The following is a 25,123-nucleotide window of genomic DNA, read 5'->3' as shown; positions in this document are numbered from 1 at the left end:
CAAGAAATATTTTTCTATCTTCCATCAAATTTATAATATTATCAAAGTATTGAAAAATTATTGTGAATTTATGCGTCAACTTTTATATATTAAAAAGTTACAAGCCTTTCTATGAAGTAAAAAATAAATGTAGAAGCAAATACAGATATACCAAAATGCATAGGATCAAACTAATGGGATTGTGATACTTCTAATAGTCTCATAATATGACTAAAATTGAAGAGCATGATATTGGTAAACGGGGGGGAATGTGACAGCGTGAGCTCGGTGGACGGCGACAGTTCCATTGAGGATGAGGACGACGGCTAGAGGAGGCTTAGAGCTAGTTGGAGGCAGCGAGTGGTGGTGGGTGGCGGGGAGACTGGCGGATATTAGGTTAGCAAAGATTCAGATACAAGTATCTTTCAAATGGGGGTAGTTTGGTATCTTCGGACGATGAAATTTGTTCCAAGATAGAAAGATATGTTTTTAGAAACAAAAGACGCAAAGGGGTAAAAATGCAATAAGTAAGGATGATTGGTGGCATTACGTGTCTATCGATTATATATTATAATAGTAAGTTGAATCTTGTTATATCTAAATTTATGTTTCCTCATATTTCGACTTCTAGTCATATTTTATCTCACGTGTAGCACTAAAAAAAAAAAATTGAAAAAAGTGCGAGTGGCCTATTCGAAAGCAAGAAGGACATGATGATACAAAGTCGATTTTATTCTTACACAAGTATGTTCGGTCCGGGGGCAAATGCGAGGGGAGCCGCATCACTACATAGGGCGGAGATAAGGAAAAATGAAGTTGCCAGAGATGGGGAATCATCTATCCTATTGCCATAGCCAAAGCCGCCTAATTCCCCAGATTAGTCTAATATCGAGGTGGTCCACAACACGCTAGAACTTATCACGAGCGACTGCTCATCACTCAAGGACGATAATGAACAAAGTTAATCGGATGATGGCAAAGGCATCGCCACCTACAAAATTAGAGAGATAAGGCATGCCCGAACCGAATTGCAAATTAAAGACCAATTGGAAAAAAGAAAAGAAAAAACATTGAATGAATGGGGGGGGCAGAGGCGAGGACCGTGAGGCAGGGGAGGGCGAGGATGGCGTGGATAGACCTACCTCCCAACCATCTCCCCCCAAACCCCATCTTGCATTCATTTTCCTAATCAAGCCCCTCTTCACCTACACGCCTTTATCTCCTTCCCTGCCCCACAATTTAATGATCCCCCTTGACCCCCGTCCATCTTTCCCTCTACACATCGGAGAAAACGAAAACTGGGAAGTGATTAAAATCGAATCTTGATTAAAAAGGGGAGAGCTTTTCTTGCAGAATGAGAGGGGATTGGGATTTAGAATAATGGGTTGACAGCATCTTTGCGCAGCTCGATCACGTAAGGACGTGCCGGCGGAGGAGGGGTGTTTGGTCGACTACCTGCTAACTACCAACTTACGGTCCAAAGGCTCAACGCACGCCACCGCGGCGCAACGCCCTCCCAAGAAAACAGAGCACGTAGGCCCCCCTGTTGTTTCTTTTCTTTATTGTCTTTTTGCTGCGGGCCCCCGCATCGAGGGAGACGGGGGGGTTGTTTGCGGTTGCGTGATTTAAAGAGGGAGAAAGCGAGGGGAAAATTTGATGTCTCGAGGGGGGTCAGTCACGCACTGACCCGTCAGCTTCGGTGCCTATCAATGGCGGGGACTTGGGATGCTAGAGAGAGAAAATGGGTAGAGGCGGGAGGGGAGGGGGAGGTGAGGTTTCGTGGGTAGTTGCTAACTACTCCCGTCGTGGGGGCAAAAAGAAAAAAAGAAGAAGAGAGAGAGAGAGTTTTACCAGTAGGAGGAGGAGGATGAAGGGGCAGGTACCACGTGCTCGGTGGTGTCATTTAAATCCTTCCCATGAACTGCAGTACCTCCCAAATCGCTCTAACTCAGACCTACCACCTTTCTCCCTCCGCTTCTTCTTCTTCTTCTTCTCCCTCTCTTCCCGGGTTCTCTTTTATTGAGGAGGGAGCTGCTGAACGAACCAGTACAGGCCGACCCATTGGGTTCTTGATCCTGGAATTGATCCTGGGTTTGGGCGATTCTAGAATTCTCTCGGCTCGGTGATCCGGTCGAAGTAATGCTTGATGTGAGCACGGCCTGTTGAAGCGGCGTAATCTCGGCTTCTGTTCCTCCATTCAAGGTTCGTTTCTGCCTTCGTTTTCTTGTTTTTTATATCTTGGGGTCGTTTGTCGTGTAATTACTTTTTCTTTCTCTGATTGTCTAAGTGGGAGTTGGTTTTACTCCCCTCCCCTAGCTGACTTAACTGGGTTGTTTACTGGAGTAGATTGGAAGTAGCTCTGGATTGTGGGGAATGTTACTGCTTTGCAATGGAGTCTCTTTGTTTGGTTTTTGAGCAAACTATGGATTTTATTGGGGCTTGGGAATTTATTAATCATTCTGCTGTTTGGCCCACCACTATGCTGCTTATGGGCATCTCTCCCTTTGTGGGGGCCTTTTATTAGTAATTGAGGTTGGTGCAGTCCCCTGTATGAGGAATGTGCTGTTTACTTTAGGTTTGGTTGCTTTTAGTTGAAATTTGATTTCTTTGAGTGGCTGAGGACCTATGAACTCCTGGATTTTTATGTGAATGTTAAAACTTAGTAATAAGAGTTCTTAATGCTTTCGAGGAATCTTTAATACTTATTGCTAGATATGCAGCCAAATTGACTTCCTCTAGTGATTTAGTGAATCTGGTAATAAACAGAGAACTTTGTTTTGGCTCAATGGGATGGCATACTTTTGCACTGAGTGTAAGTTAAATTTTCATCAATCGAGTATGAATCTTGCATGGCGGTACAGTTCAATTTTGAAAGTCGATTCTTTTTTGTAAAGTTTTGTCAATTCTTTTGTTGCTTTGGGTTATCCTATCTTAATATGATCAAGGTGGATGAACCAACTTCATTTGCTCGAATCACCATGCTCTCTTTTTGGTTTTCTGGCCATGCAGATGGCAGCAGCACAAAGGAAACCATCGCTGACTAGTCTTGGACGTGTAAATGGGTACACAAATGGTGTACTTCCTGTTAGGAGCCCCGCTACAGTCTCTGCAGTGGATGAGTTCTGCAAAGCCCTGGGAGGGAAGAGACCAATTCATAGTATTTTAATTTCCAACAATGGAATGGCAGCCGTCAAGTTCATGCGTAGTGTCCGAACATGGGCATATGAAACATTTGGAACTGAGAAGGCCATCTTGTTGGTTGCTATGGCGACCCCAGAGGACATGAGAATTAATGCGGAACATATCAGAATTGCTGACCAGTTTGTGGAAGTTCCTGGTGGGACTAACAACAATAACTATGCCAATGTTCAGCTCATTGTGGAGGTGTGTACACAGACGCCTTAGTAATGTTTGATCGATCCCCTTCCGTTAATAGATTTGGAATTATATAGTAAGATATACTAGGTCAATTGCATGGGCACACTTTGCCTAAAACTGCATTTTGTTTGAGTGCAATCGCACTCTATTTCGATTGTGGTCTAGCCATGGGAAGAACGCATTTCCTAAAATCAATGGGAAAGATTAAGACCTCGAGAGCTATAAAACTATATGTTCACGGGCTTGGTGTGTTGTAACACATTGCTCCGCTTACTAGGAAGTATTACATTCTCCAATTCATCTGGAAACTTTTATCTGAGACATTTATTTTCTTATGTCTCGTCCTCCCTGCTCAGTTATCATATACGTCTTCAAATTATAGTGCCTTGACACTGAACACATTGCTCCGCTTACTAGGAAGTAGTACATTCTCCAATTCATCTGGAAACTTTGATCTAAGACATTTATTTTCTTACATCTCGTCCTCCCGGCTCAGTTATCATATACGTCTTCAAATTATAGTGCCTTCACACTGGAAGGAAAGCCCCTCTACCTAACAAGATTAAGTGATAAGCCAAAATTGTTTGATTTCTAAAACAAACTTTCGTTAAGTGACTCCAGATATTCCTGTGGACGTCTGATCAAATGCATTTGCATGAATGATGCAGATGGCAGAGATAACCCATGTGGATGCTGTTTGGCCTGGTTGGGGCCATGCATCAGAGAATCCTGAGCTGCCAGACGCATTAAATGCCAAGGGAATTGTTTTCCTTGGACCTCCAGCCATATCTATGGCAGCATTAGGAGATAAAATCGGTTCTTCTCTGATTGCTCAAGCAGCCGACGTGCCTACTCTTCCATGGAGTGGTTCTCACGTAAGTAGATTCTGTCAAATTTCTTTGGAATATGTTCATTCTCCCATTGTCTTTGATTCCTAAATTCTGATTTCACATCTTTCAGGTGAAAATGTCTCCCGATAGCTGCCTGGTTACAATCCCAGACGAAATATATAGGGAAGCTTGTGTGTACACGACAGATGAGGCAATTGCTAGTTGTCAAGTTGTGGGTTACCCTGCAATGATTAAGGCATCGTGGGGAGGTGGTGGTAAAGGAATTAGAAAGGTATGCTCCTGCAATTTTGACATGCCATTTTCCCATGTACCCTTGGAGCTGATTATAGTATGTTTTTGATTGACCACGAGAAATTAAGGTAGTGAGCATATTGAAATTAATTTTCTGTAATCCACCTCTAGGTTCATAATGATGATGAAGTGAGGGCATTGTTCAAACAAGTCCAGGGTGAAGTTCCCGGCTCGCCTATATTCATAATGAAAGTTGCTTCACAGGTCAGAAGCCTAGAGTTTCTGAATCTAGCTGAATTTCCTCTTCATAATAAAGTCCCACTATACCTTCAATATCCTGAGGTCCTAACTTAAACATTATTTTTTTGAGCAGAGCCGACATTTAGAGGTCCAGTTGCTCTGCGATCAGTATGGGAATGTTGCAGCTCTTCATAGCCGTGATTGCAGTATTCAAAGACGGCATCAAAAGGTAAGTTACTTGGTAGATGATATATCCAATATGTCAACTGTGTACCTGTATGTATCATGCATACAAAGAGAGACTCTTGAACATGCATGCCAACACACCAGTACTATATTCCCACCTCACTTCATTTAATTCTGGAGACTAAAATTTTTGGAAGTTTCCTATCTCATCCTTGACACGGTGCTTTCTTTGAATAGATTATTGAGGAGGGCCCAATCACTGTTGCTCCTATAGAAACGGTAAAAAAGCTGGAGCAGGCGGCTAGAAGGTTAGCTAAAAGTGTTAATTATGTTGGTGCAGCAACGGTGGAGTACCTGTTTAGTATGGATACTGGCGAATACTACTTTTTGGAGCTCAACCCTAGGTTGCAGGTACTCAATAAATGCTCTAATATCTATATTGGCCTACTTCATTCTAACTGGGTAGTCAATCTCTGTAGAATTATATATAGCTCCGCAGAGCTGGAATTTCTTGTTGGAATGTATATTTATATTCTGGAGCCATTCTGGTGCATTAAGTTGCTTTTCAGTTTGGAATTTATCTTGATATATATGAGGAAGCGTTCTTTAGTTGGTTTGCTGAACGAGTACAAGACATGCTTACGTAAATCTAAGTCTTGTACTATAGGGTTGGCTAAAACATAATAAAGAAACACACTTTTGATCTTGAGCAGGGCGAAGTGTATCCATCTGGTCTGATCTTCTCTAATCAATTTTCTCTGGGGTGGTCATATGTGATAAGGTTGATGTGTATTTTCTCTTTCGCTGAACTGGTGGATGGATTACCTCTGGTATAGGTTGAGCATCCTGTGACTGAATGGATTGCTGAAGTAAATCTGCCAGCGGCCCAAGTTGCTGTTGGGATGGGGATTCCTCTGTGGCAGATTCCTGGTATATGATGTTACCTGATGCAATATATATCTGAGTTCGTTTCTTGTATTAATTGTCAATCTTATCTGCCACCTTCCTTTTGCTTTGTTTGGTTAGAAATAAGGCGGTTTTATGGAATGGAGCATGGAGGAAATTATGATGCTTGGAGAAGAACTTCAGTTGTTGCCACTCCCTTTGATTTTGACAAGGCAGAGTCCACAAGACCAAAAGGTCATTGTGTAGCAGTCCGTGTCACCAGTGAGGATCCTGATGACGGGTTCAAGCCTACCAGCGGGAAAGTACAGGTTAGTAACCAGTTCCAAGTAATTCAAATGCTTAAGATGATTTCTGTCGACATGAAATTACTCACTAGTTGGCTATGTACAGGAACTGAGTTTTAAAAGCAAGCCAAATGTGTGGGCTTACTTCTCTGTCAAGGTATATTATTTGTGCAAGTTTATCAGGTAAAGATTGCTTGAAATGCTCATCTGATTAATTGTAAACTTATTGTTGCAGTCTGGAGGAGGAATTCATGAATTTTCAGATTCCCAATTTGGTAAGTCCTGACGACGATACAATCCCATATGATTTAGCGAAAAAATTTATATTTGTTGTTTTAAGTACTTTGCTTGGTAGGAGGATATGATGCCCATGCTTTGATTTTGTTGTCCTGCTAAGCTACTATACTTCTTTGTAATTGCTGAGTTACTAACTGCTACTGATTTGTTTCACAACTGGACTGAAGCTGTTTTAATGGGGTAAATGTAACTGTAGAGAGTGCATATTAAGTGGTACATAAAAGTTCATTGGGAGTATGGGTTTTCATCTCACAGCATCACTTTGTTTTGGCTGCTGCTATTCTATGCTTTGATAGTGAATCATGCCTCACAACTCAAAAGTTGATGTGCTGTTTGTTAGCCTGTGAAGTCACTGTGCTTTCTGACCTTAAAAAAAAGTCACTGTGCTTGATGACTGCCAAACCATGAGAAGTATGCAGGAAAGACAAAGGAAAAGGCTACCATGTCAAGCTGACGTGCCTTGGCTTGTGATGCCTATGGATCTGAGAGGCTAAGTTGGACCCATATTAGCGAGATAAATGCGTATAACATCTGACATATGTTGTCTGAACCCCTATTGCATTTTCTCACCAGAACTTCTTGGCTGTAGTAGTCCTGGCTAATGACTTATGGACTACTTTGCTAAACAACTTATTCATCCCATGAAGTCTTATACCTTGGTGGTATAAGTTCTCATATACTACGTCCCTTGATACGTTATGTGCTATAATTGGAACAATATAAGCAGGAGAGTATGTAATTTCATTCCAGTCTTCACTGATAAAGGGATTTCATCAAGGGATCAACCTATTTTTTCCGCATTAAGCACATGCTCCAGTGTTAATTTCGGTTGTTTGAAAGATGTGTATGCACACTCTTGACATTCTATATATTAAAAAGTGTCAACCTCTGAACATTTTACTCTTGCTTCAGGACATGTCTTTGCATTTGGGGAATCCAGAGCTCTAGCAATTGCTAATATGGTTCTTGGGCTGAAAGAAATTCAAATTAGGGGTGAAATTCGTACCAACGTTGACTATACAATTGATCTTCTTCATGTATGTCTTGTCTAGGCTTTCTTTTTTCGTACTCTAATTTATGCATGCAGTTTTAGTTTAAAGGCTATGATGTTTTTGCAGGCTTTAGATTACAGAGACAATAAAATCCACACAGGTTGGTTGGATAGTAGAATTGCTATGCGGGTTAGGGCAGAAAGACCTCCATGGTATCTCTCTGTGGTTGGAGGAGCGCTGTATGTAAGTGAAAATATTAAACATCTCCTCAGTTTCTGAGAATCTTTTGAATGCATCATTTACATCTTTTTTATTTCAGAAAGCATCTGCAAGCAGTGCAGCTGTCGTGTCAGATTATATTGGTTATCTTGAGAAAGGGCAAATTCCTCCCAAGGTAGGTAAAGATGACCACAATAATGATTAAAGTTCCATCTGAGTTGCCAGTAATGATTAAGTCAATCGATTTTTTTCCAGCATATATCACTGGTCAACTCTCAAGTGTCACTGAATATTGAAGGAAGCAAATATACGGTATGGGACTGATAATCATCAAGATAGGTCACTTTCTGCTTCTGGCGTCTTCACGCTGAGTATAATCAATTATCTGAACTCTCACAGATTGACATGGTCAGAGGTGGACCTGGAAGCTATAGATTGAAGATGAATGAGTCTGAGGTCGAGGCAGAAATACATACTTTACGTGATGGAGGTCTATTAATGCAGGCAAGCATGAATTTACATGATATGTCCATGTTGTTTTGTGGTATAGCCAGCTTACAGTGGTATCTGTTGGTGTTTTGGATTGTTGGAGTAGAGATTTTTCAGCTGATGCAAATGAAGGACCTATGTGCCACTCTAAAATATTCTTATTGATTTTCACATTAGAGATGCTTTAAGAAATCCTAGATCAGATGAGGAAGCCTTGTGGCTTGTGGTAAGACTCTATCACATCTGTGTCTGTGTAGGGAACTGGTGCGGCTACTATTGCACTTTCTTTTTGTGATTTGTGGTCAGGGTTCTTAATGATTCCTTGGCAAAAGAAAGACTTTTGGCTATGTTTAATAGTCAAGATAAAATTTTGGATATGATAAATTTTATCCTATCCCGCATTTGATTCATGCCAAAGCTAGGATAAAGTCCGATATAAGAGAGATGTAGTTCTAATAAAATTATTCCGTGAGGGAGGTGAGATAAAGATAGATATGATTTATAATATCCATAATATAAAATTTATTATTCACAAATAATGAACTTATTTAATTAGTAACAATTAAAGTAATATTTGAATTTTGGTATAAAAATTCAAAGTAACAAAATAATAACAACATTTTTTTTTTGTTTATTCCTATTTTTATATATATTCGAATTTCTTTTCTATTTTATAATATAAATTCAATATATATATATATATCTATTTAGTATTTATATTTTTACATATTTTAGGAATATTAGTATAGTTTACTATTTAATAAAATTATATTAGAGAAAAATTGAAGGAGAAAAATGAAATAAAAAATGAGGGAAAAATAAGCAAATGAAAATGAAGTAGGAAAGAGTGTCATGCAAGATTCTTACCATTTGTGCAATTTTTAGGTTCATTTACATTGATATACCATTTATACCAAATAATGGGTATGATAGGATGTGAAAATATGCAGTTTTACTACTCTGCTTCACTAAACAGTGAAATATGATATAACAAAATTCCTGAATTTCATATTCTATTATATCCAATCATATCCTGGCTAGAAATCTGGATGATCAAACATAGCCTCTGTTCTTAATGTTTAGTATCTTGAAATCAAGATTAATTTCTAAACTATTGTTAGATCAACGTTTGTACTTCAGAGGTCCATTTACCCTGAGATTTTGTAATTATGCCGGCTCCTGCTATTATTGTTCATAACGACCCTGGGAAATTTTAATCTAAGCTGATGGAAAAGAGACAGCTACAAGCAAAAGAGTGCCTCTTGGGAAAGGGGAGTGTTTGGCTCTGCTTCTAATTCCAAGTGAACGATAAAGTCTTATTATGCTTCTAGTAACAGTTCTTGTTACTTGTTGGACCAAGCCAGCACATGCCATTTCCTAGGTTGCAAATTTTAATGTGTTGGAACTCAGAGGAAAAGCTACTGCATAATTAGCATATCTGGTCGCCCTAGACAAATTCATTCATTTGCCTCCCACCCACCCTTTTACAGTTATTTGGTTTTCCTGTTCCCTTTTCTGCTATAAACAAACTACCGATGAGGCCACCATTTGTAAAAGCAGAAGTTATCTTGTTTCTGTGTATGGCCCAGTTTCTATTTAGACAATCTAATGCATTGCACCTGAGTAATCGTCTATTTCAGAATATTCCCTTTTCTCTTCATTGTTCTAAGAAGAAGTTGGGTTCAATTATGTACAGTTGGATGGGAACAGTCATGTCATATATGCTGAAGAAGAGGCAGCTGGAACTCGTCTCCTGATTGATGGAAGAACCTGCTTGCTTCAAGTTAAGGAGATTCTTGCTGTTGTCATTTTTGCGCTCTTCTTTTTGCCAACTAGATATTCTTTCAAGCTCATCAACTGATTTTTGCATCTGATAATTTAGAATGATCATGATCCATCGAAGTTAGTGGCAGAGACTCCATGCAAGCTGCTCAGGTTTTTGATTTCTGATGGCAGTCATATAGATGGAGACACACCATATGCTGAAGTTGAGGTTATGAAGATGTGCATGCCCCTACTTTCACCTGCTTCCGGAATCATACGATTCGAAATGTCTGAAGGTCAAGCAATGCAGGTACATCATGGTGCTGTAAACAAGTGGGTAGTGTCCTGTTTACTATTGAACTTAATATGTTATTTTACTGTAGGCTGGTGAGCTTATAGCAAGGTTGGATTTAGATGATCCTTCGGCTGTAAGGAAGGCAGAACTGTTTCATGGCAGTTTCCCCATCCTGGGCCCTCCTACTGCAGTTTCTGGGAAGGTTCATCAGAGATGTGCTGCAAGCTTAAATGCTGCACACATGATTCTTGCAGGTTATGAGCACAACATTGATGATGTAAGCAGTCACACCTCTCACTCGAAATTGTGGATTAGTTTCTCGATTGATGATCCACTTTTCCCTATCTCAGCTGCAGAGAGTTTGGCTCTGTTCACTAAAAACATGAGAATCATTTTCGTGATGAATGAAGTGTCTTTCTCCTACTAAAAGCCTGTTATCTATCTCAGGTAGTGCAAAATTTGCTTGCATGTCTTGATAGCCCGCAGCTCCCTTTCCTTCAATGGCAAGAGTGCTTTTCCGTTCTGGCAACTCGCCTCCCAAAAGATCTCCGTAGTGAGGTATAATGATGAGTATGACTGCACTCTTAGTAATTGAATCTTGGACTCAATTATTGACTTTATTTTGCCTTGTCAGTTGGAATCCAAATTTAAGGAGTTTGAAAGAATTTCAAGCTCTCAGATTGTGGACTTCCCTGCAAAGTTGCTTAAAGGCATTCTTGAGGTAAGTTCCTCACCATACCAACTTTGTTTCGATCTTGTAGTGCATTTCCAATGCCATTTAAGTTCCTTCTTTCTTTTCTCTTTTTAAATCAGGCCCATATAACCTCCTGTCCCGAAAAAGAGAAGGCGTCCCAGGAAAGACTGATTGAACCATTAATGAGCCTTGTGAAGTCTTATGAGGGAGGGAGGGAAAGTCATGCCCGAGTAATTGTTCAATCCCTTTTTGAAGAGTATCTCTCAGTTGAAGAACTATTCAGTGACAATATTCGGGTCAGTTCTCTGAATTAATAACCAAGATTTTGGGTTTCGTGTCCTAGCTTTACATTGCTTTGAGATCATAGGAGCAGGAGTATATTGCTTGAACATACTTTCTGGATTTGTATGTTGAGATCTGCCATGGTGTGACCATTTTGATCTCTAAAGAGTTTTTGTATTAGATCTGATCATCTGATAATTGATTACTAGCATTTCAACTTGCTTCCTACCTACTTTAGTTTTTTTATTTTTTATTTTTTATTTATCATAACCAACTACCATCAACACTTTTAGACAAATCTTTTTGCAGGCTGATGTGATTGAACGGCTTCGGCTTCAATATAAGAAGGATCTATTGAAAGTTGTGGACATAGTCCTTTCTCATCAGGTCGTCATTTTCTATCTTTGGTTGCATTCTATGTATTGTATTCCTTTTTTATCATCTTTGCCTTGGTCAGGTGCTGATATTTGCTTGCTGAAATGCAGGGTATAAAAAGTAAAAATAAGCTGATAATGCGTCTCATGGAACAGCTGGTTTACCCTAATCCTGCTGCATACAGAGATAAACTTATTCGCTTTTCGGTTTTAAACCATATTAACTACTCTGAGGTTAGCCGTGGCACTTGAGTTGTTCTAGCTTAATTGTGTTAGTATGATAATCTGTCGATTTATCATGCAAAATTCATTGTTTCAGTTAGCACTTAAGGCAAGTCAACTGCTGGAACAAACTAAACTGAGCGAACTGCGGTCCAACATTGCTAGAAGTCTCTCCGAACTAGAGATGTTTACAGAAGATGGTGAAACCATGGACACCCCAAAGAGGAAAAGTGCCATCAATGAACGCATGGAGGATTTGGTGAGTGCTCCTCTGGCAGTTGAAGATGCCCTCGTTGGCCTGTTTGACCATAGTGATCACACTCTTCAAAGGCGTGTTGTGGAGACTTATGTTCGTAGGCTATACCAGGTAGATGGTTTAGACCTACCTTTTTCTGTTAATTTAGTTATTTTGCTGTGCTTTGCTCATCCAATCTATCTCTGCCAGCCCTATCTTGTAAAGGGGAGTGTAAGAATGCAGTGGCACAGATCTGGTCTCATTGCTTCATGGGAATTCTTAGAAGAGCACATAGAAAGAAAGAACAGTGCTGAAGATGAAACGTTTGACAAGCTATTGGTTGAGAAACATAGCGAAAGGAGATGGGGAGCCATGGTCATCATTAAGTCCCTTCAGTTTTTGCCCGCAATTGTCCATGCAGCCCTGAGGGAAACTACTCACAATGAGGCAGTTCCGAATGGATCATCCGAACCAAAGTGTTTTGGCAATATGATGCACATAGCTTTAGCTGGAATTAACAATCAGATGAGTCTACTTCAGGACAGGTACTGTACATTTCCTCTCTCTGATTTGCACTGACTTTGTTACTGGAATGCATTAGACATTAAAAAAATTTTACTGCAAGATTTTATCTATTAGTAGCCACTCATGTTCCTTGATACTTGAAGATCAGCTGCAAGTGCAGATTAGTGAGAAATGTGTCTCATAGAAGTAGAATAAAGGAGATCTGTTTGTGGCTTACTCAACTTGATATTTCTTATTGTTGGAAATTGCATAGTATGACGTAATCAATAAACCGTGTTGGGATTGCTTGCTTGATTCTGTGGCAAATAGAACTTGAAGTTCAGTTACTACCATGCAAATCTCAATTGTTATGCGTTACGTATTACTCCAGTGGCGATGAAGATCAGGCTCAAGAAAGGATCAACAAGCTAGCCAAGATACTTAAAGAGCAAGAATTAAGTTCCAGTCTACGAACTTCTGGTGTAGGAGTTATCAGCTGTATCATACAGAGGGATGAAGGGAGGGCTCCTATGAGGCACTCCTTCCATTGGTCAGCTGAGAAGCACTACTATGAGGAAGAACCTCTATTACGCCATCTAGAGCCTCCTCTCTCCATATACCTTGAATTAGTATATCCTCTCATCCCTTAACCTATTCTGTTTCTTTGAAACTGTAAATTGATACAACTGATCTTTTGGTCCATAATAAAATGCAGGATAAGCTTAAAGGCTATGAGAATATCAGGTACACGCCCTCCAGGGACCGTCAGTGGCATCTATACACTGTTAAAGACAAGCCCCTTCCAATCCAGAGAATGTTCCTCAGAACTCTCGTCAGGCAGCCCACAACAACTGGTAGTTTCACGTCACACCAGGGCCTTGATATAGGATCATCAGGTTCCCTACTAGCGTCTTACACTTCAAGGAGCATCTTGAGATCTTTGGTGGTTGCCATGGAAGAGCTGGAACTCAATGCCCATAATGCTACTGGGAAATATGATCATGCGCATATGTACCTTTATGTTGTACAAGAGCAACAAGTGAATGACCTCATGCCTTACACCAAGTAATCGTCTCTCATTTTCTCTGCTCTTTTATGTTCCTTTGAATGCCTGTGTAAGTCTTAGACTGAGATACTGGCAGGAGAGTGGAAGTAGATGCCAAGCAAGAAGAAGCCGCTGTTGCACAGATTCTGGAAGAGCTGGCACGGGAAATTCATGCATCTGTTGGGGTAAAAATGCATCGGCTAGGTGTTAGTGAGTGGGAAGTGAAGTTGTGGATCGCGTCTTCTGGGCTGGCAAATGGTGCTTGGAGATTCGTGGTAACCAATGTAACAGGACACACATGCACTACTCATGTAAGTTTAACTTCTTTATTTAGGGAATGTGAGTTGAACTTCTTATTTTGTTGTACAAAAGGTAAAGGAGGAATTGGTGTGCAGAAATTATATTGACTGCGCAATTGTTTCCTGAATTTTTTGAGTAGTACTCCACAATTATGTGGTAGCATTTCCATCTCTTTCCATATTAAAAATCAAAGTAAACTCAAGGTAATGGTGATCATATGGTCAAAGAAATTTAGCAAAGTCCCCTGCTTTGGAGTTTGTGTGCTTTCATATTTTCAGCTTGTCTGTTCATTTGGCTATTTTCCTGAGGATAGACTTCAAAATTGTCATCATATTTACCTTGACCTTGTTACATGGGCTCCTAATCTGAGAGATGGGATCTTTGACACTACTTGTTTTTTCTGCATCATCAGATTTACCGTGAACTTGAGGATTCCAGCACCCACAAAGTGGTCTATCATTCAATCTCTGTGCGAGCCCCTCTACATGGAGTTCCAGTAAGTGCAGCCTACAAGCCCTTGGGAGCTCTTGAGCGAAAACGTCTCTCCGCCAGGAATAGCAACACTACTTATTGCTATGATTTTCCACTTGTGAGTATTCTTGTACTATTCTGTGATTCCAGTTGATGACAGAGCTTCGCTTTACTTGAAGCAGCTTGGGTTAACTTGGTTGACAAAAATTACTCTGCAGGCGTTCCAGACAGCTCTAGAGATGGCTTGGGCATCCCATTCTCCGAATGACAACAACATCAAGAATAAGATGCTTCTCAAAGTAACCGAGCTCAAATTTTCTGATAGAAGTGGCAGCTGGGGAACCCCTCTAGTCCCTGTAGACCCCGAGCCTGGGAGTAATGATTTTGGGATGGTAGCTTGGTGCATGGAAATGGCTACTCCCGAGTTCCCTTCTGGGAGAACAGTTCTAGTTGTCTCAAACGATGTAACCTTTAAAGCAGGATCTTTTGGCCAAAAAGAAGATGCATTTTTCCATGCAGTCACTGATCTTGCATGTGCAAAGAAATTGCCTCTAATTTATTTGGCAGCCAACTCCGGTGCACGTCTGGGAGTAGCAGAGGAAGTGAAAGCTCACTTCAGAGTTGGTTGGTCAGATGAATCGAATCCTGAGCGTGGTTTCCAGTACTTATATTTGACACCCGATGACTATGCTGAGATGGGATCATCTGTGATAGCACATGAGCTGAAGCTGGCTAATGGAGAAACTAGATGGGTCATAGATACCATTGTTGGGAAGGAGGATGGATTAGGAGTAGAAAATTTGACAGGAAGTGGGGCCATTGCTGGTGCTTATTCTAGGGCATACAAGGAGACCTTTACCCTTACTTATGTGACTGGCAGAACTGTTGGTATAGGTGCTTATCTTTCTAGGCTAGGGATGCGTTGCATACAGAGGCTTGATCAACCAATAATCTTAACAGGTTTCTCTGCCCTTAACAAACTTCTTGGCCGTGAGGTTTACAGTTCCCACATGCAACTTGGAGGTCCGAAAATTATGGCAACTAATGGAGTGGTTCATCTGACCGTTTCAGATGACCTTGAAGGGGTTTCATCCATCTTGAAGTGGCTAAGTTTTGTTCCTCCTTATGTTGGTGGTCCACTTCCAATCTGTAAACCCTTGGATCCCCCCGAAAGGCCTGTTGAGTACTTTGTGGAGAACTCATGTGATCCTCGTGCTGCGATTCGTGGTGTCTTGGATAGTAATGGAAATTGGGTTGGCGGTATTTTTGACAAGGATAGCTTCATCGAGACACTTGAAGGCTGGGCAAGGACTGTGGTAACAGGACGAGCTAAGCTGGGAGGCATCCCCGTGGGAATTGTAGCAGTCGAGACTCAAACTGTAATGCAAATCATTCCTGCGGACCCAGGTCAGCTGGATTCCCATGAGAGAGTGGTCCCACAGGCTGGACAAGTATGGTTCCCGGATTCCGCCAGCAAGACAGCTCAAGCAATTTTAGATTTCAACAGAGAAGAACTTCCTCTTTTTATCCTGGCTAACTGGAGAGGTTTCTCAGGCGGGCAGAGAGACCTTTTTGAAGGGATCCTGCAAGCCGGGTCAACAATAGTCGAGAACCTTAGAACATACAAGCAGCCTGTATTTGTCTACATCCCCATGATGGGTGAGCTCCGTGGTGGGGCGTGGGTGGTTGTGGACAGCCAGATTAATCCAGACCATATTGAAATGTATGCCGAGCGGACGGCCAAAGGGAATATCCTTGAACCAGAGGGGATGATAGAGATCAAGTTTAAGACCAAGGACCTTATAGAGTGCATGGGTAGATTGGATGAAGAGCTGGTCGGACTGAAGTCAAAGCTGGAGGAATCTAGAAGGGCTGGTGCTCTTGAAGTGGTCAATTCACTGCAGCAGAAGATTAAAGCCCGAGAGAAGAGCCTCTTGCCCGTGTACACACAGATGGCCACTAAATTTGCTGAACTGCACGACACTTCATTGAGGATGGCTGTGAAGGGGGTCATCAGAGAAGTCGTTGACTGGAAAACCTCTCGCTCCTACTTCTACAGAAGATTGCATCGAAGAATTGCCGAAGCCTCACTCATCAAAACTGTGGAAGATGCACGGGGCAATCAGCTCTCAAGGACATCCGCATATGCCTTCATGAAGAGCTGGTTTTTGAATTCTGAGGTGGCGAAAGGTAGAGAGGATGCATGGAATGATGATGAATTATTCTTCACATGGAAAGATGATACGAGAAATTATGAGGACAAGTTAAAAGAACTACGGATCCAGAAAGTATTGCAGCAATTGACAGATGTTGGTAGTTCAGAGTTAGATTTACGAGCTCTTCCTCAAGGTCTCCTGGCCCTTCTAGACAAGGTACAGCCCAAATCATGCTTAATCTTTGGTTTCTGCAGATGTATGTGTATCTTTGTTAAATGTGCGTGAATGTGCATGTCAAAGAGCTCAATCGAATTCTTGTTTTCCAATTAAATGCAGATGGAGCCATCGAGCCGAGCTAGTTTGGTTCAAAAACTTCTCGAGGTGCTCAGTTGAACATCATGACTGCACATCACCAAATTTTCGCCTCATTTTGGCGCGCAAACTCGGTGAAACCTTTGATTGTTATCAGCTACATGAATAACTCCTCCACATTGTGGATGAGATGTAGATCCCAGGACTAGTGCCCACCAGTATGCTTAGTGTAAATCTAGGATGTAGGGTTAAATTGGGTTTTTCAATGTTAAGGGAGAGGAGGTGGCTCGTTTTGCAGGTTGTCTTTCGTTCATGGCTTGAACCATGTCATTATTTCCAATTTCTGTAATTATAATGTCAATAAATAATGTAATAATTTATTTTCCCACATATGATCTCTATCTGGTCATTTGTTGCCACGAAACTAGCATCATTAATATGGTCTTTCACGCATGACAAACATTACAAACACTGCAGAATGAACGGCTGAGGTTCCAACTGGGAGAGAAAGGCAACAGTGGATCCGATGGGCAAAAGCCACCCAAAAAAAAAAAAAAACTTTAAACTAAAAATTTATACAAACGCACTCCATTAAAGTGCTGTCAATGACAACTTTTATACTAATGCATTTATCAAGTACTATGGATAAGAACCTTTAAAAATCCATCTAATAAACTCTAGTATAGTGTTCGTATGACTTTAGTGAAATAAAAATAACGTTATTTTATTAAAAAAAATCATTTGAAAGAACCTTAACGGAGAGTAATGTATCACATAAGTACGAGTCTAGAGTTTTTTATGCTACAAGTAATGTTTTGGGTAAATGTATTAAGCATAATTAGGGATTTTTGATATTATAAAAAATTTAAAATAAATATATCAAAATGGACATAATTTCAATTTTTTTTTTATAGCTTTTTCCCTGTTTTGCTTTCTGGGTCGATAGCACGGAGAGGTGATGGTGCATTTCTTTCTTAAAGATAACATCATATGATAATATCATAACACCAAAAAGTGGGAACATTATCTCTTATCAGCGCCCTTTTCATGCACCTATCTTTGGAAGACGATGTCTACTAGACATCCACTTGACCGCTAACATGATAAGGACCCAAATTTCCACTGCTCAGCTAAAGGCTGGGCAATGAACTCTCCTCTCATCCTCTTCAATTGTCCATTCTTGACAAAACTAATTCCTCAAGCTTCTTCCACCAGTTTCGGAGAGCAAGAAGAAACAGCCTCCGCAACGTTGAGGAATATCCTGTCCTCGCCGATTAAGTTTGCGAAACCCGACGAGTGGAGCTTGTCGATGACCACTGGTCCAGGGTTCGCCAGGACAAGCTGTGCAAATACAGAAACAGAAAGAAGTTCCAGGTAAGGATTCATGCGTACTGCTCTCTCCCAGAACACTTCGTTTTAAGGAAATCTTTTATATGCAAATGAGTACAGGAAGTCCGAAATGTTCACCTGAATATCTCTCTTTTGAAGACTCTTATACAGCTCTTCCAAGGCATGGATGCCACTGGTGTCGATGTCGGTTACAGCTGGGGTTTAGGGAAAAAAAAAAACATATTAAAATCGATGCACATAGACATGGCAAGATGCGATGCGATTCTTTCACTGGAGTAAGGGATATTGAGAAATTGAACTGAAGAGCACTTACGTGACATTTCGGCTAGCAAGAACTTTATTTGCGGTAGATAATCTGCTTTTAGTTGTTCCTCCTCATCTCTCAACCACCTCAGTATCCTGGAAAACTATTTAAGCTTAGCAAGAATTTATTGGAACGTTGTGCTAGGACAAACATTCTGTTTCCCTCATATGATATTTGTCAAGTCGCTATTAATCAATTCCAGTCAAGAGCTCCATCTTGGCAAAATCTAAAAATTTAGGATCTTCTACTCCCGGCATGTCGAGCTGTATATTATATCCATCGACTTGTCCATATTTTATATTTCGTTCTTAGAATGCCAAAGATAGGAATTTTTAACTTCTATTACTTCCAGGACATATGGACGAGTTTCTTCCCTTACATTCAATTTCCTGCGGGTCATGTCCAAGTAAAGTAATGATAAGGTTATTTTCACAGAACGAAGAGTGAAATAGGTTGGAAGAAAAAATTCACGATGACATCTGTCTCGTGTTCTTAAGCCCACCTTTTTGCCTTTACGCATGTAGAAACTAAAAGAAAGGAAAGGAAAGAAAAGAGATGGGTTAACAGGAAGATAAAGAAAAGCGAGATGGTGCAGTTACCTCTCTTTGATGTAATTAGAGTTGGAGAAGTATATAGCAGAATCAACCCTGACAATCAAAATGCCAGGAACCTTCATTGCATCTGGGTACTGTTGGATGTTTCTGTATACTGCCGTTTGAGGTATCTTTCCTAGGATTGCTGTTCTTGGTCTCGTAACTTGTAAAAGGATTTTAGCAAAGGAAATCGCAACCTGTGGCCAAATAATGAAGGGATAATACATTGAGTTCAAAGAACAGATTGGCCACAATTGAGCATCTAAAAGGAAACCAAACTCCTGCTTCTTACCGCAATTAGGAGACCTATCTCAACAGAAACGAAAACTACTCCTAGGAATGCCCCAAGACAAGCCACAAAGTCGAGCTTGTCAATCTTCCAAATGAGAATCGCTGCGTCGTAGTCAATTAGGCCAATGACAGCTGAAATAATGATGGCCGCGAGAATTGCATTTGGCGTGTACTTAAAGAGAGGGGTGATGAATAACAATGTTAGGAACACAACGAAGGACATGATGATGTTGGAGACCGCAGTGTGGCACCCTGCCATGTAGTTCACTGCCGAGCGGGAGAATGAACCTGCAACAAATTTTGTACTCACTTTTAGTATCAAGGAGAATGATAATCTTTCCAACTTACTGAAAAATGTGATGGGTGATGGTATTAAATCTATGTTGGACATATAATTTCTTACCAGTTGCAACGTAGCAAGAAGTCATTGAGCCGACAATGTTCATTGTTCCTAGTGCAACCATCTCTTTGTTCCCATCCAGTTGATAGTCCTTCATGGCTGCAAACGTCCTTCCAATTGCAATTGCTTCCTGTTTTGTATAGCCATAGAGAAGATCAAATAATTAGTTATAAACTTAGAATCACAATGACCACTTACAAATTACATAAACATGAAAAGGAGGAGGAGGAGGAGGGAGGATTCCCTTACCGTTAATGCAACCATACCAGCCACGATACCAATCCTGAAGCCTTTCAGAAGATAATCCCCAGTGAAATATATTTCTTTCACAGATGGGGGATTGATTCCCTTCTCTATGTTCTTCACCTGCATATTTCACTCAAAATGTTAGCAACTCTGTTACTACAATCTGACTTCTTAATCATCAGCATCAGTATGATATTATCATCAATTAGATCATCAGCTAGTTAAGCTCTAAGAGTCAAGGAGTGGGGAACTCTTACAATTTGAACACCATGCTTTTCTGCGTGCGTTATGTACACAAAGAAAGTAGCCAAAATGACTGATATCAAAGGAGCAATTGCAGGAACCCAGAAAATTTCTTGTTCTTCTTTCCCTGTTTATCGCACCCATTGCCCAAGTAAGAAAAGAGTTGAACAACACACATATGTATTACTTGAATGAAACTGAACGTATATATACTTACAATGTACTTGGCAAAGAGAAGAAAACCCAAAAATGATGCTCCAATCACTATGGTCTGCCAATTCCACTGAAACAGAACAGCTTACCTTTTAGTGATCTAACCCAGGAATGAATTTTTTAAGAGAGAGAGAGAGAGAGAGAGAGAGAGAGAAAGAAAAATTACTCCATGATGGACTGATCCCCAAACTGATTGCATAACTGATATAATATCAGTCTTTTCGTGAATTTTTTATGCCGAGAAAACCTTTAAGCTGCTGGAGTGCGATAGTAATGGCAGCTCCACCCATGAAACCAACGATGGCAGCATGTGATAGGAAATCAATCAAGAAACCCAACCTAAAGAAAGAAACCTTTAGCCCTTGGACATGACACTTCCAACATCATGACATAGATGCCTTTCCATGAGGAGAAAATAGAAGACGTAGAAAGACAGAGCTCCGTTTGAGAACCGAGAAGCTAGCTATAATCGTACCTGAAGAAACCAAGGGTGACTTGAGTTATCCCCGCGAAAAAAGTTGCTGTGAAGGCAAGTCGGCGATACTCAACTGGATTTTTTGTCGGATCAATCTCACTCTGCAGCAGTGTTCCCAACAAAAGAGACACCACGGCAACTGGTCCAATGGCTATATCTCTTGAGCTACCCATTAAGGCATATATTAATGGCGGAACAAAACTGCTATCTGAAAACATGCAAGACATCCAGATATCACTTTTGGCAGCTCAAGAATGTTGGAGGAAAGGATCAGTTTGAGAGCATCAAGCAGTTTAGAGTCTATAGCCTATAGGTAAGTGTTCACTTACAAAGTCCATACTGCGGATCCAAATTCGCAAGCTTTGCATACCCAATGTCCTGTTTTTCCATTGAGTGAAGCATTAATGATGTTCTATTTAACTTTTCCGATATATAAAAAAGACTTAAAAATTTTATCTACCTGCGGAATGCAAAGACTTGCAATGGTGAGTCCGGCAATAACATCTCCTTTGAACTTTTTAAGATCATAACTTCTTCCCCACTCAAGAATAGGAAAGATGGCCTGAATTCCTAGAACCAACTTCCGAGACTGAGGCTGGTCCTTGAAAGGTCGTAGAGGGTCATCAGCAAAGAATGTTTCTTTGAGAGTGGATGCAAATTCTTTAAAGAGTTTCTGCCGGGGAGGGACTCCCACTTTGTGAAAGTGATGCTCATTTTGCGAGCATTGGCTCACCGATGACTGTCTTTTAGTATTGATTTCTTTCACTTCATTCTTCCCATCGCCCAAAGGACCAACGGAAGCCATGGGCGATGAATTCAACTGCGTTCAGGACATTAAAAAAACAGATAGAGATTCTCATAAGAAGTTGAATGCTGAATTACTCTTTCAAATAGCAAAGCTAATGAACAAAGACTCCAAAACTATATGAAAACGATCCTAACTTTGTTGTCTCAGCACTTTTCCTTGATCAAGCAACCACTAGTACTTCATGTCTACGGTACCGTTGTAAGTGAGAAGAGTAAAATTCAGACTTACAAAAGAGGATAGCTGGTTAGATTGAAGAAGAAGGAGGTGGAAGCTCTAAAGTTCAAAAGCTCAACCAAGTGAACCGCCTGGAAGCTAATATGAAGAACTACGGCCAAAGTGTAAGAAGATGGTGATCTGAATGGGAAAGCCCATATTGATGTGTGAGAAGCCTGGGAAGCAAATTCCCGCTTAAATAAGTTATAAGGAAAACCGGGTCAAACTTTCCTAAGAGAGAGAGAGAGAGAGAGAGAGAGAGAGAGAGGAGTTAGCCACCGCCCGTCTGATATTATGAACCTAAATCTATTTGCTGTCACATTCATAGAAGACATAGAGAGGAAGTTAAAGTTTTCTGCTATATTGATTTATCAGGCATGGATTATTCTACGCCCCTGAAATTGATGGTAGGCAATTGATGATCATCCCATAGTTCCTGTGGCTTCTCGAGATAGCATAAAGTGTCCTTTCAGAAGGTGTTGACTCAAAAGGCATAATAATAGGCAGCCACTGGAGAAGTTTGAAGAATCGAACTAAACTTGTTCCCACTTCAACGCCACCAGCCACTTGGAAAGAACGTGCTGAATTAAGAGCATTGGTTCAAAACTCATGCCTCCTTATGTACTTGGACCTATGGAACTGCAACAACTCTTTAATAAGAACCAAGAACAAGTTCGTATCCGAGAGTTGAACCTTTGAATTGAACCTGTAGGTCATCCTTTTTGGCCCAAACAAAGAAACCCTTTTTTACTCGGGCCCGTTTGGTGTGAGAAAACCTTTTTCACTCGACCACCATCATATGTGTTAGGTTCATCCCAATTAAATATATATAAATACAGTAAAGTAAGACGACCATAGTACGATCCGCCGGAAATTGACGTACCCGTTCGTCACATCAGTCAAGAAATGAATCTAGTCAAAACGCCCTCTTTTTTTTTTTTTTTTTATTTCACAAGAACGGGCAAACCTAAAAACCCTATCGGATCTAAAACAGCGACATGTTCTCGTGTCCTCTTGCTTCTCCAGAGGCTTATAATAAAACATAAAAACAAAGTGATCATCTTCTGAACGAAAGCGCATGCGCTTGTGCGAGGGGAATAAAGTAATCCTTACCTCCTTCGTAAGCTTCTCACGACCACCGTCGATAGTGGGTGGCAAAGAAAGAAAGAGACTTCCGCTCAGACCCTACGCACGCAACGAGAGCCCTCCCCTTCTCCAAACCCTATTCTTGAAGATCAGATCAGAATCTCCGGCACTGTAGGACTCAGATGGAAGACTTCTCGAAAAGAAACAATAGACAAACACAAAGACTTGTCAAAGGCTCTGTGCACATAATTGCTGAGTAAGAAAAATGAGAATAAAAAAAGCACGAACCACCACCATTTATTACCGTTCTTTCGTCAGGATCTCCCCCAACCGCACTTCACCGCTCCCCGGTATCGACGTGGATTCATCGCGCGCGATGAACTTGTCCACAAACACGAGGAAGGTTCACGGAAGAGCCTCGACGTCCACGTTCACCGAACCCTCACGAGTCCTGAATTAGCCTCGGCCAACCTCACTAGACAGATTGACCAGAACGAGAAAGTGGGCTTGTTCACTGAACCGCACAGAACACACTCGAACGAGCGCAAGCTGGCCTTGCCAGATACAACCCCAAAATGGGAAGACAATCTTCCCGATTTCTTTCCTCTTCCGTTTCGGTGGTTGCCGAGAAACTAGGCGCTGGACGAAGCTCTCGGCAACCGGGTTGAGCAGACGGGAAGAGGAGAAAAGAAGCAAGAATCGTAGGGGCTTGTCTTATATATCGAGGTCGTAATAATGCACGCTCGACGACCCTCGATCGAGGACGCCGCGGGGTCGTTTTCGTCCGGAGAGATGCGCGTCCCTTTCGCTGCTGCCGGTCGCCGAGGTTTCCTCCGCGCGCGGGGGGCGGCGGTGTTTTTCTGGAATTGCCACGGCCCACGTGGCGGCGGAGAAGTCGGATGCGTGGACTTTGACTTCCGCTCGATCTGGACTCGATGGGCGGGGCCCGCACGTGCGGCAGGGTTTGGACTTTGGATCCGGACGTGTTGACGGCCCGGTTCAGTTCCCCCCCCCTCGGGTCGCGGGGCGGATCGGTCGGGAGATTCGTGATCGCTCGCCGCAGTCGCGACACGTGGCCCTTGGCCCGTTACTTTCTCCTTTTTTTAATTTTATATTTTTTTTCACTCAAATTAAAATCAGGCGATCTGGTTTTTAACCATGCTCGATGAGGAAAAATATTTCTATCTTCAATGCATTATCGTGCATGTTATGGGGACGATCGACGGATCGTAAGTTGCTATATTTCCTCGTATTTATGCCTTATCGATGATGCTATTGGGGGCAAGTGTGAACCGACGATACGCTTTATTAATGCTATAGGTGAATATTCTCCCATCAAGTGAATATAATTTAAATCGGACATTTCGTTGTGGACGAGAACTCTTATGGTCACTTTTGCAAATAGGGGCAAAAGCATGCATCTTTCGTCGCGGCGTGAATTTTCCACAAAATTTGAACCTCTCGAATGATGTACGGAATTTCTTTTAGTACTGACAATTCGTGCGAATTGCGACATTCTAAGTAATATTCAGAAATTAAAAATTCCGAAGATGCCACATTTTCATGCTTTTTATTCATGCTCGAAATAAATAAAAGCACGGGCGAAAGTGGATGCTCCGGTCGCCGCACTTAAGGACCATGTACACTGAGCCTTTGCAAGATTGACTACAATTTATTTTGAAATATCAAATGAATGTTATTCTCCATCCTAAGAATTAAAGATAATTCGAAATATGTGAATATTGACATTTAAAGAGCCACAGCGAAAAAAAGGTTGAGAGAGATGGAAATTTAGTTGGCTAAACTAAAATTTGATTCATTTGTGGCTTTTTGGGACCATTTAAATGCATACTTACTGATGCAATAACTGTTTTAGAATTTGGGGTGATTGGTTTCAAGGTAGCCTTGTTTTTACCTTGGAATCGAGAACTAGACCAAAAGGATTAGTCCCCAATTTGTAGAATTGTATTAGACCAGATCTAGTATAGTTAGGTTTTTGAGTGAATCGAGCAACTTATGTGATTTTTTTCCTTTCTTTTTCTTCCTATTTCTTGACTGGAATGGAAATACAAGAACTAGACAAGAGATTGAAAGGAACATTGTTTTTGAACTTGCAGGGAATGGACCACTCTTGCCGTGTGTCCATGACCATCTATTTTGTTCTCTTCTCCTTTGGCAATAATGAAGAAAGGTAT

The 25,123-nt window shown here is 41.1% G+C and overlaps 2 protein-coding genes and 1 long non-coding RNA gene across 3 annotated transcripts; 2 read left to right on the top strand and 1 right to left on the bottom strand.

Moving 5' to 3' along the window:
- The first annotated feature begins 1,777 nt into the window (after positions 1-1,777).
- Positions 1,778-17,125, top strand: LOC104448070 (acetyl-CoA carboxylase 1). Its single transcript, XM_010061854.3, has 32 exons — positions 1,778-2,181; positions 2,989-3,363; positions 4,026-4,232; positions 4,318-4,479; positions 4,611-4,703; positions 4,813-4,908; positions 5,103-5,276; positions 5,702-5,795; positions 5,892-6,079; positions 6,162-6,212; positions 6,291-6,330; positions 7,265-7,389; positions 7,471-7,587; positions 7,664-7,738; positions 7,819-7,875; positions 7,963-8,067; positions 9,749-9,835; positions 9,935-10,126; positions 10,200-10,388; positions 10,559-10,669; positions 10,746-10,832; positions 10,925-11,101; positions 11,397-11,474; positions 11,573-11,695; positions 11,781-12,050; positions 12,129-12,463; positions 12,814-13,051; positions 13,138-13,487; positions 13,565-13,778; positions 14,180-14,356; positions 14,457-16,610; positions 16,731-17,125. The coding sequence occupies exons 2-32, from the start codon at positions 2,989-2,991 to the stop codon at positions 16,785-16,787; spliced, it is 6,798 nt and encodes a 2,265-aa protein (XP_010060156.2). The 5' UTR covers positions 1,778-2,181; the 3' UTR covers positions 16,788-17,125.
- A 520-nt stretch (positions 17,126-17,645) lies between these two features.
- LOC104448069 (sulfate transporter 1.3) lies at positions 17,646-23,139 on the bottom strand. Its single transcript, XM_039304069.1, is given in 16 exon segments — positions 17,646-18,047; positions 18,174-18,250; positions 18,370-18,455; positions 18,960-19,150; positions 19,246-19,532; positions 19,648-19,774; positions 19,894-20,010; positions 20,148-20,242; positions 20,245-20,260; positions 20,351-20,416; positions 20,513-20,579; positions 20,581-20,685; positions 20,822-21,029; positions 21,151-21,199; positions 21,282-21,641; positions 22,956-23,139. Coding segments are annotated over 15 exon segments (1,980 nt in total). The 5' UTR covers positions 21,627-21,641; positions 22,956-23,139; the 3' UTR covers positions 17,646-17,903.
- LOC108960534 lies at positions 17,947-18,566 on the top strand. The gene is made up of 2 exons (XR_001988367.2): positions 17,947-18,080; positions 18,195-18,566. It is a non-coding gene; the product is annotated as an uncharacterized LOC108960534 (long non-coding RNA).
- Positions 23,140-25,123: the final 1,984 nt, after the last annotated feature.

This window comes from Eucalyptus grandis, chromosome 11 (assembly GCF_016545825.1).
Source record: "Eucalyptus grandis isolate ANBG69807.140 chromosome 11, ASM1654582v1, whole genome shotgun sequence".
Classification (NCBI taxonomy): Eukaryota; Viridiplantae; Streptophyta; class Magnoliopsida; order Myrtales; family Myrtaceae; genus Eucalyptus; species Eucalyptus grandis.
Note: the sequence above shows the minus strand (reverse complement) of the source record. Positions and strands in the feature narration are given on the sequence as shown.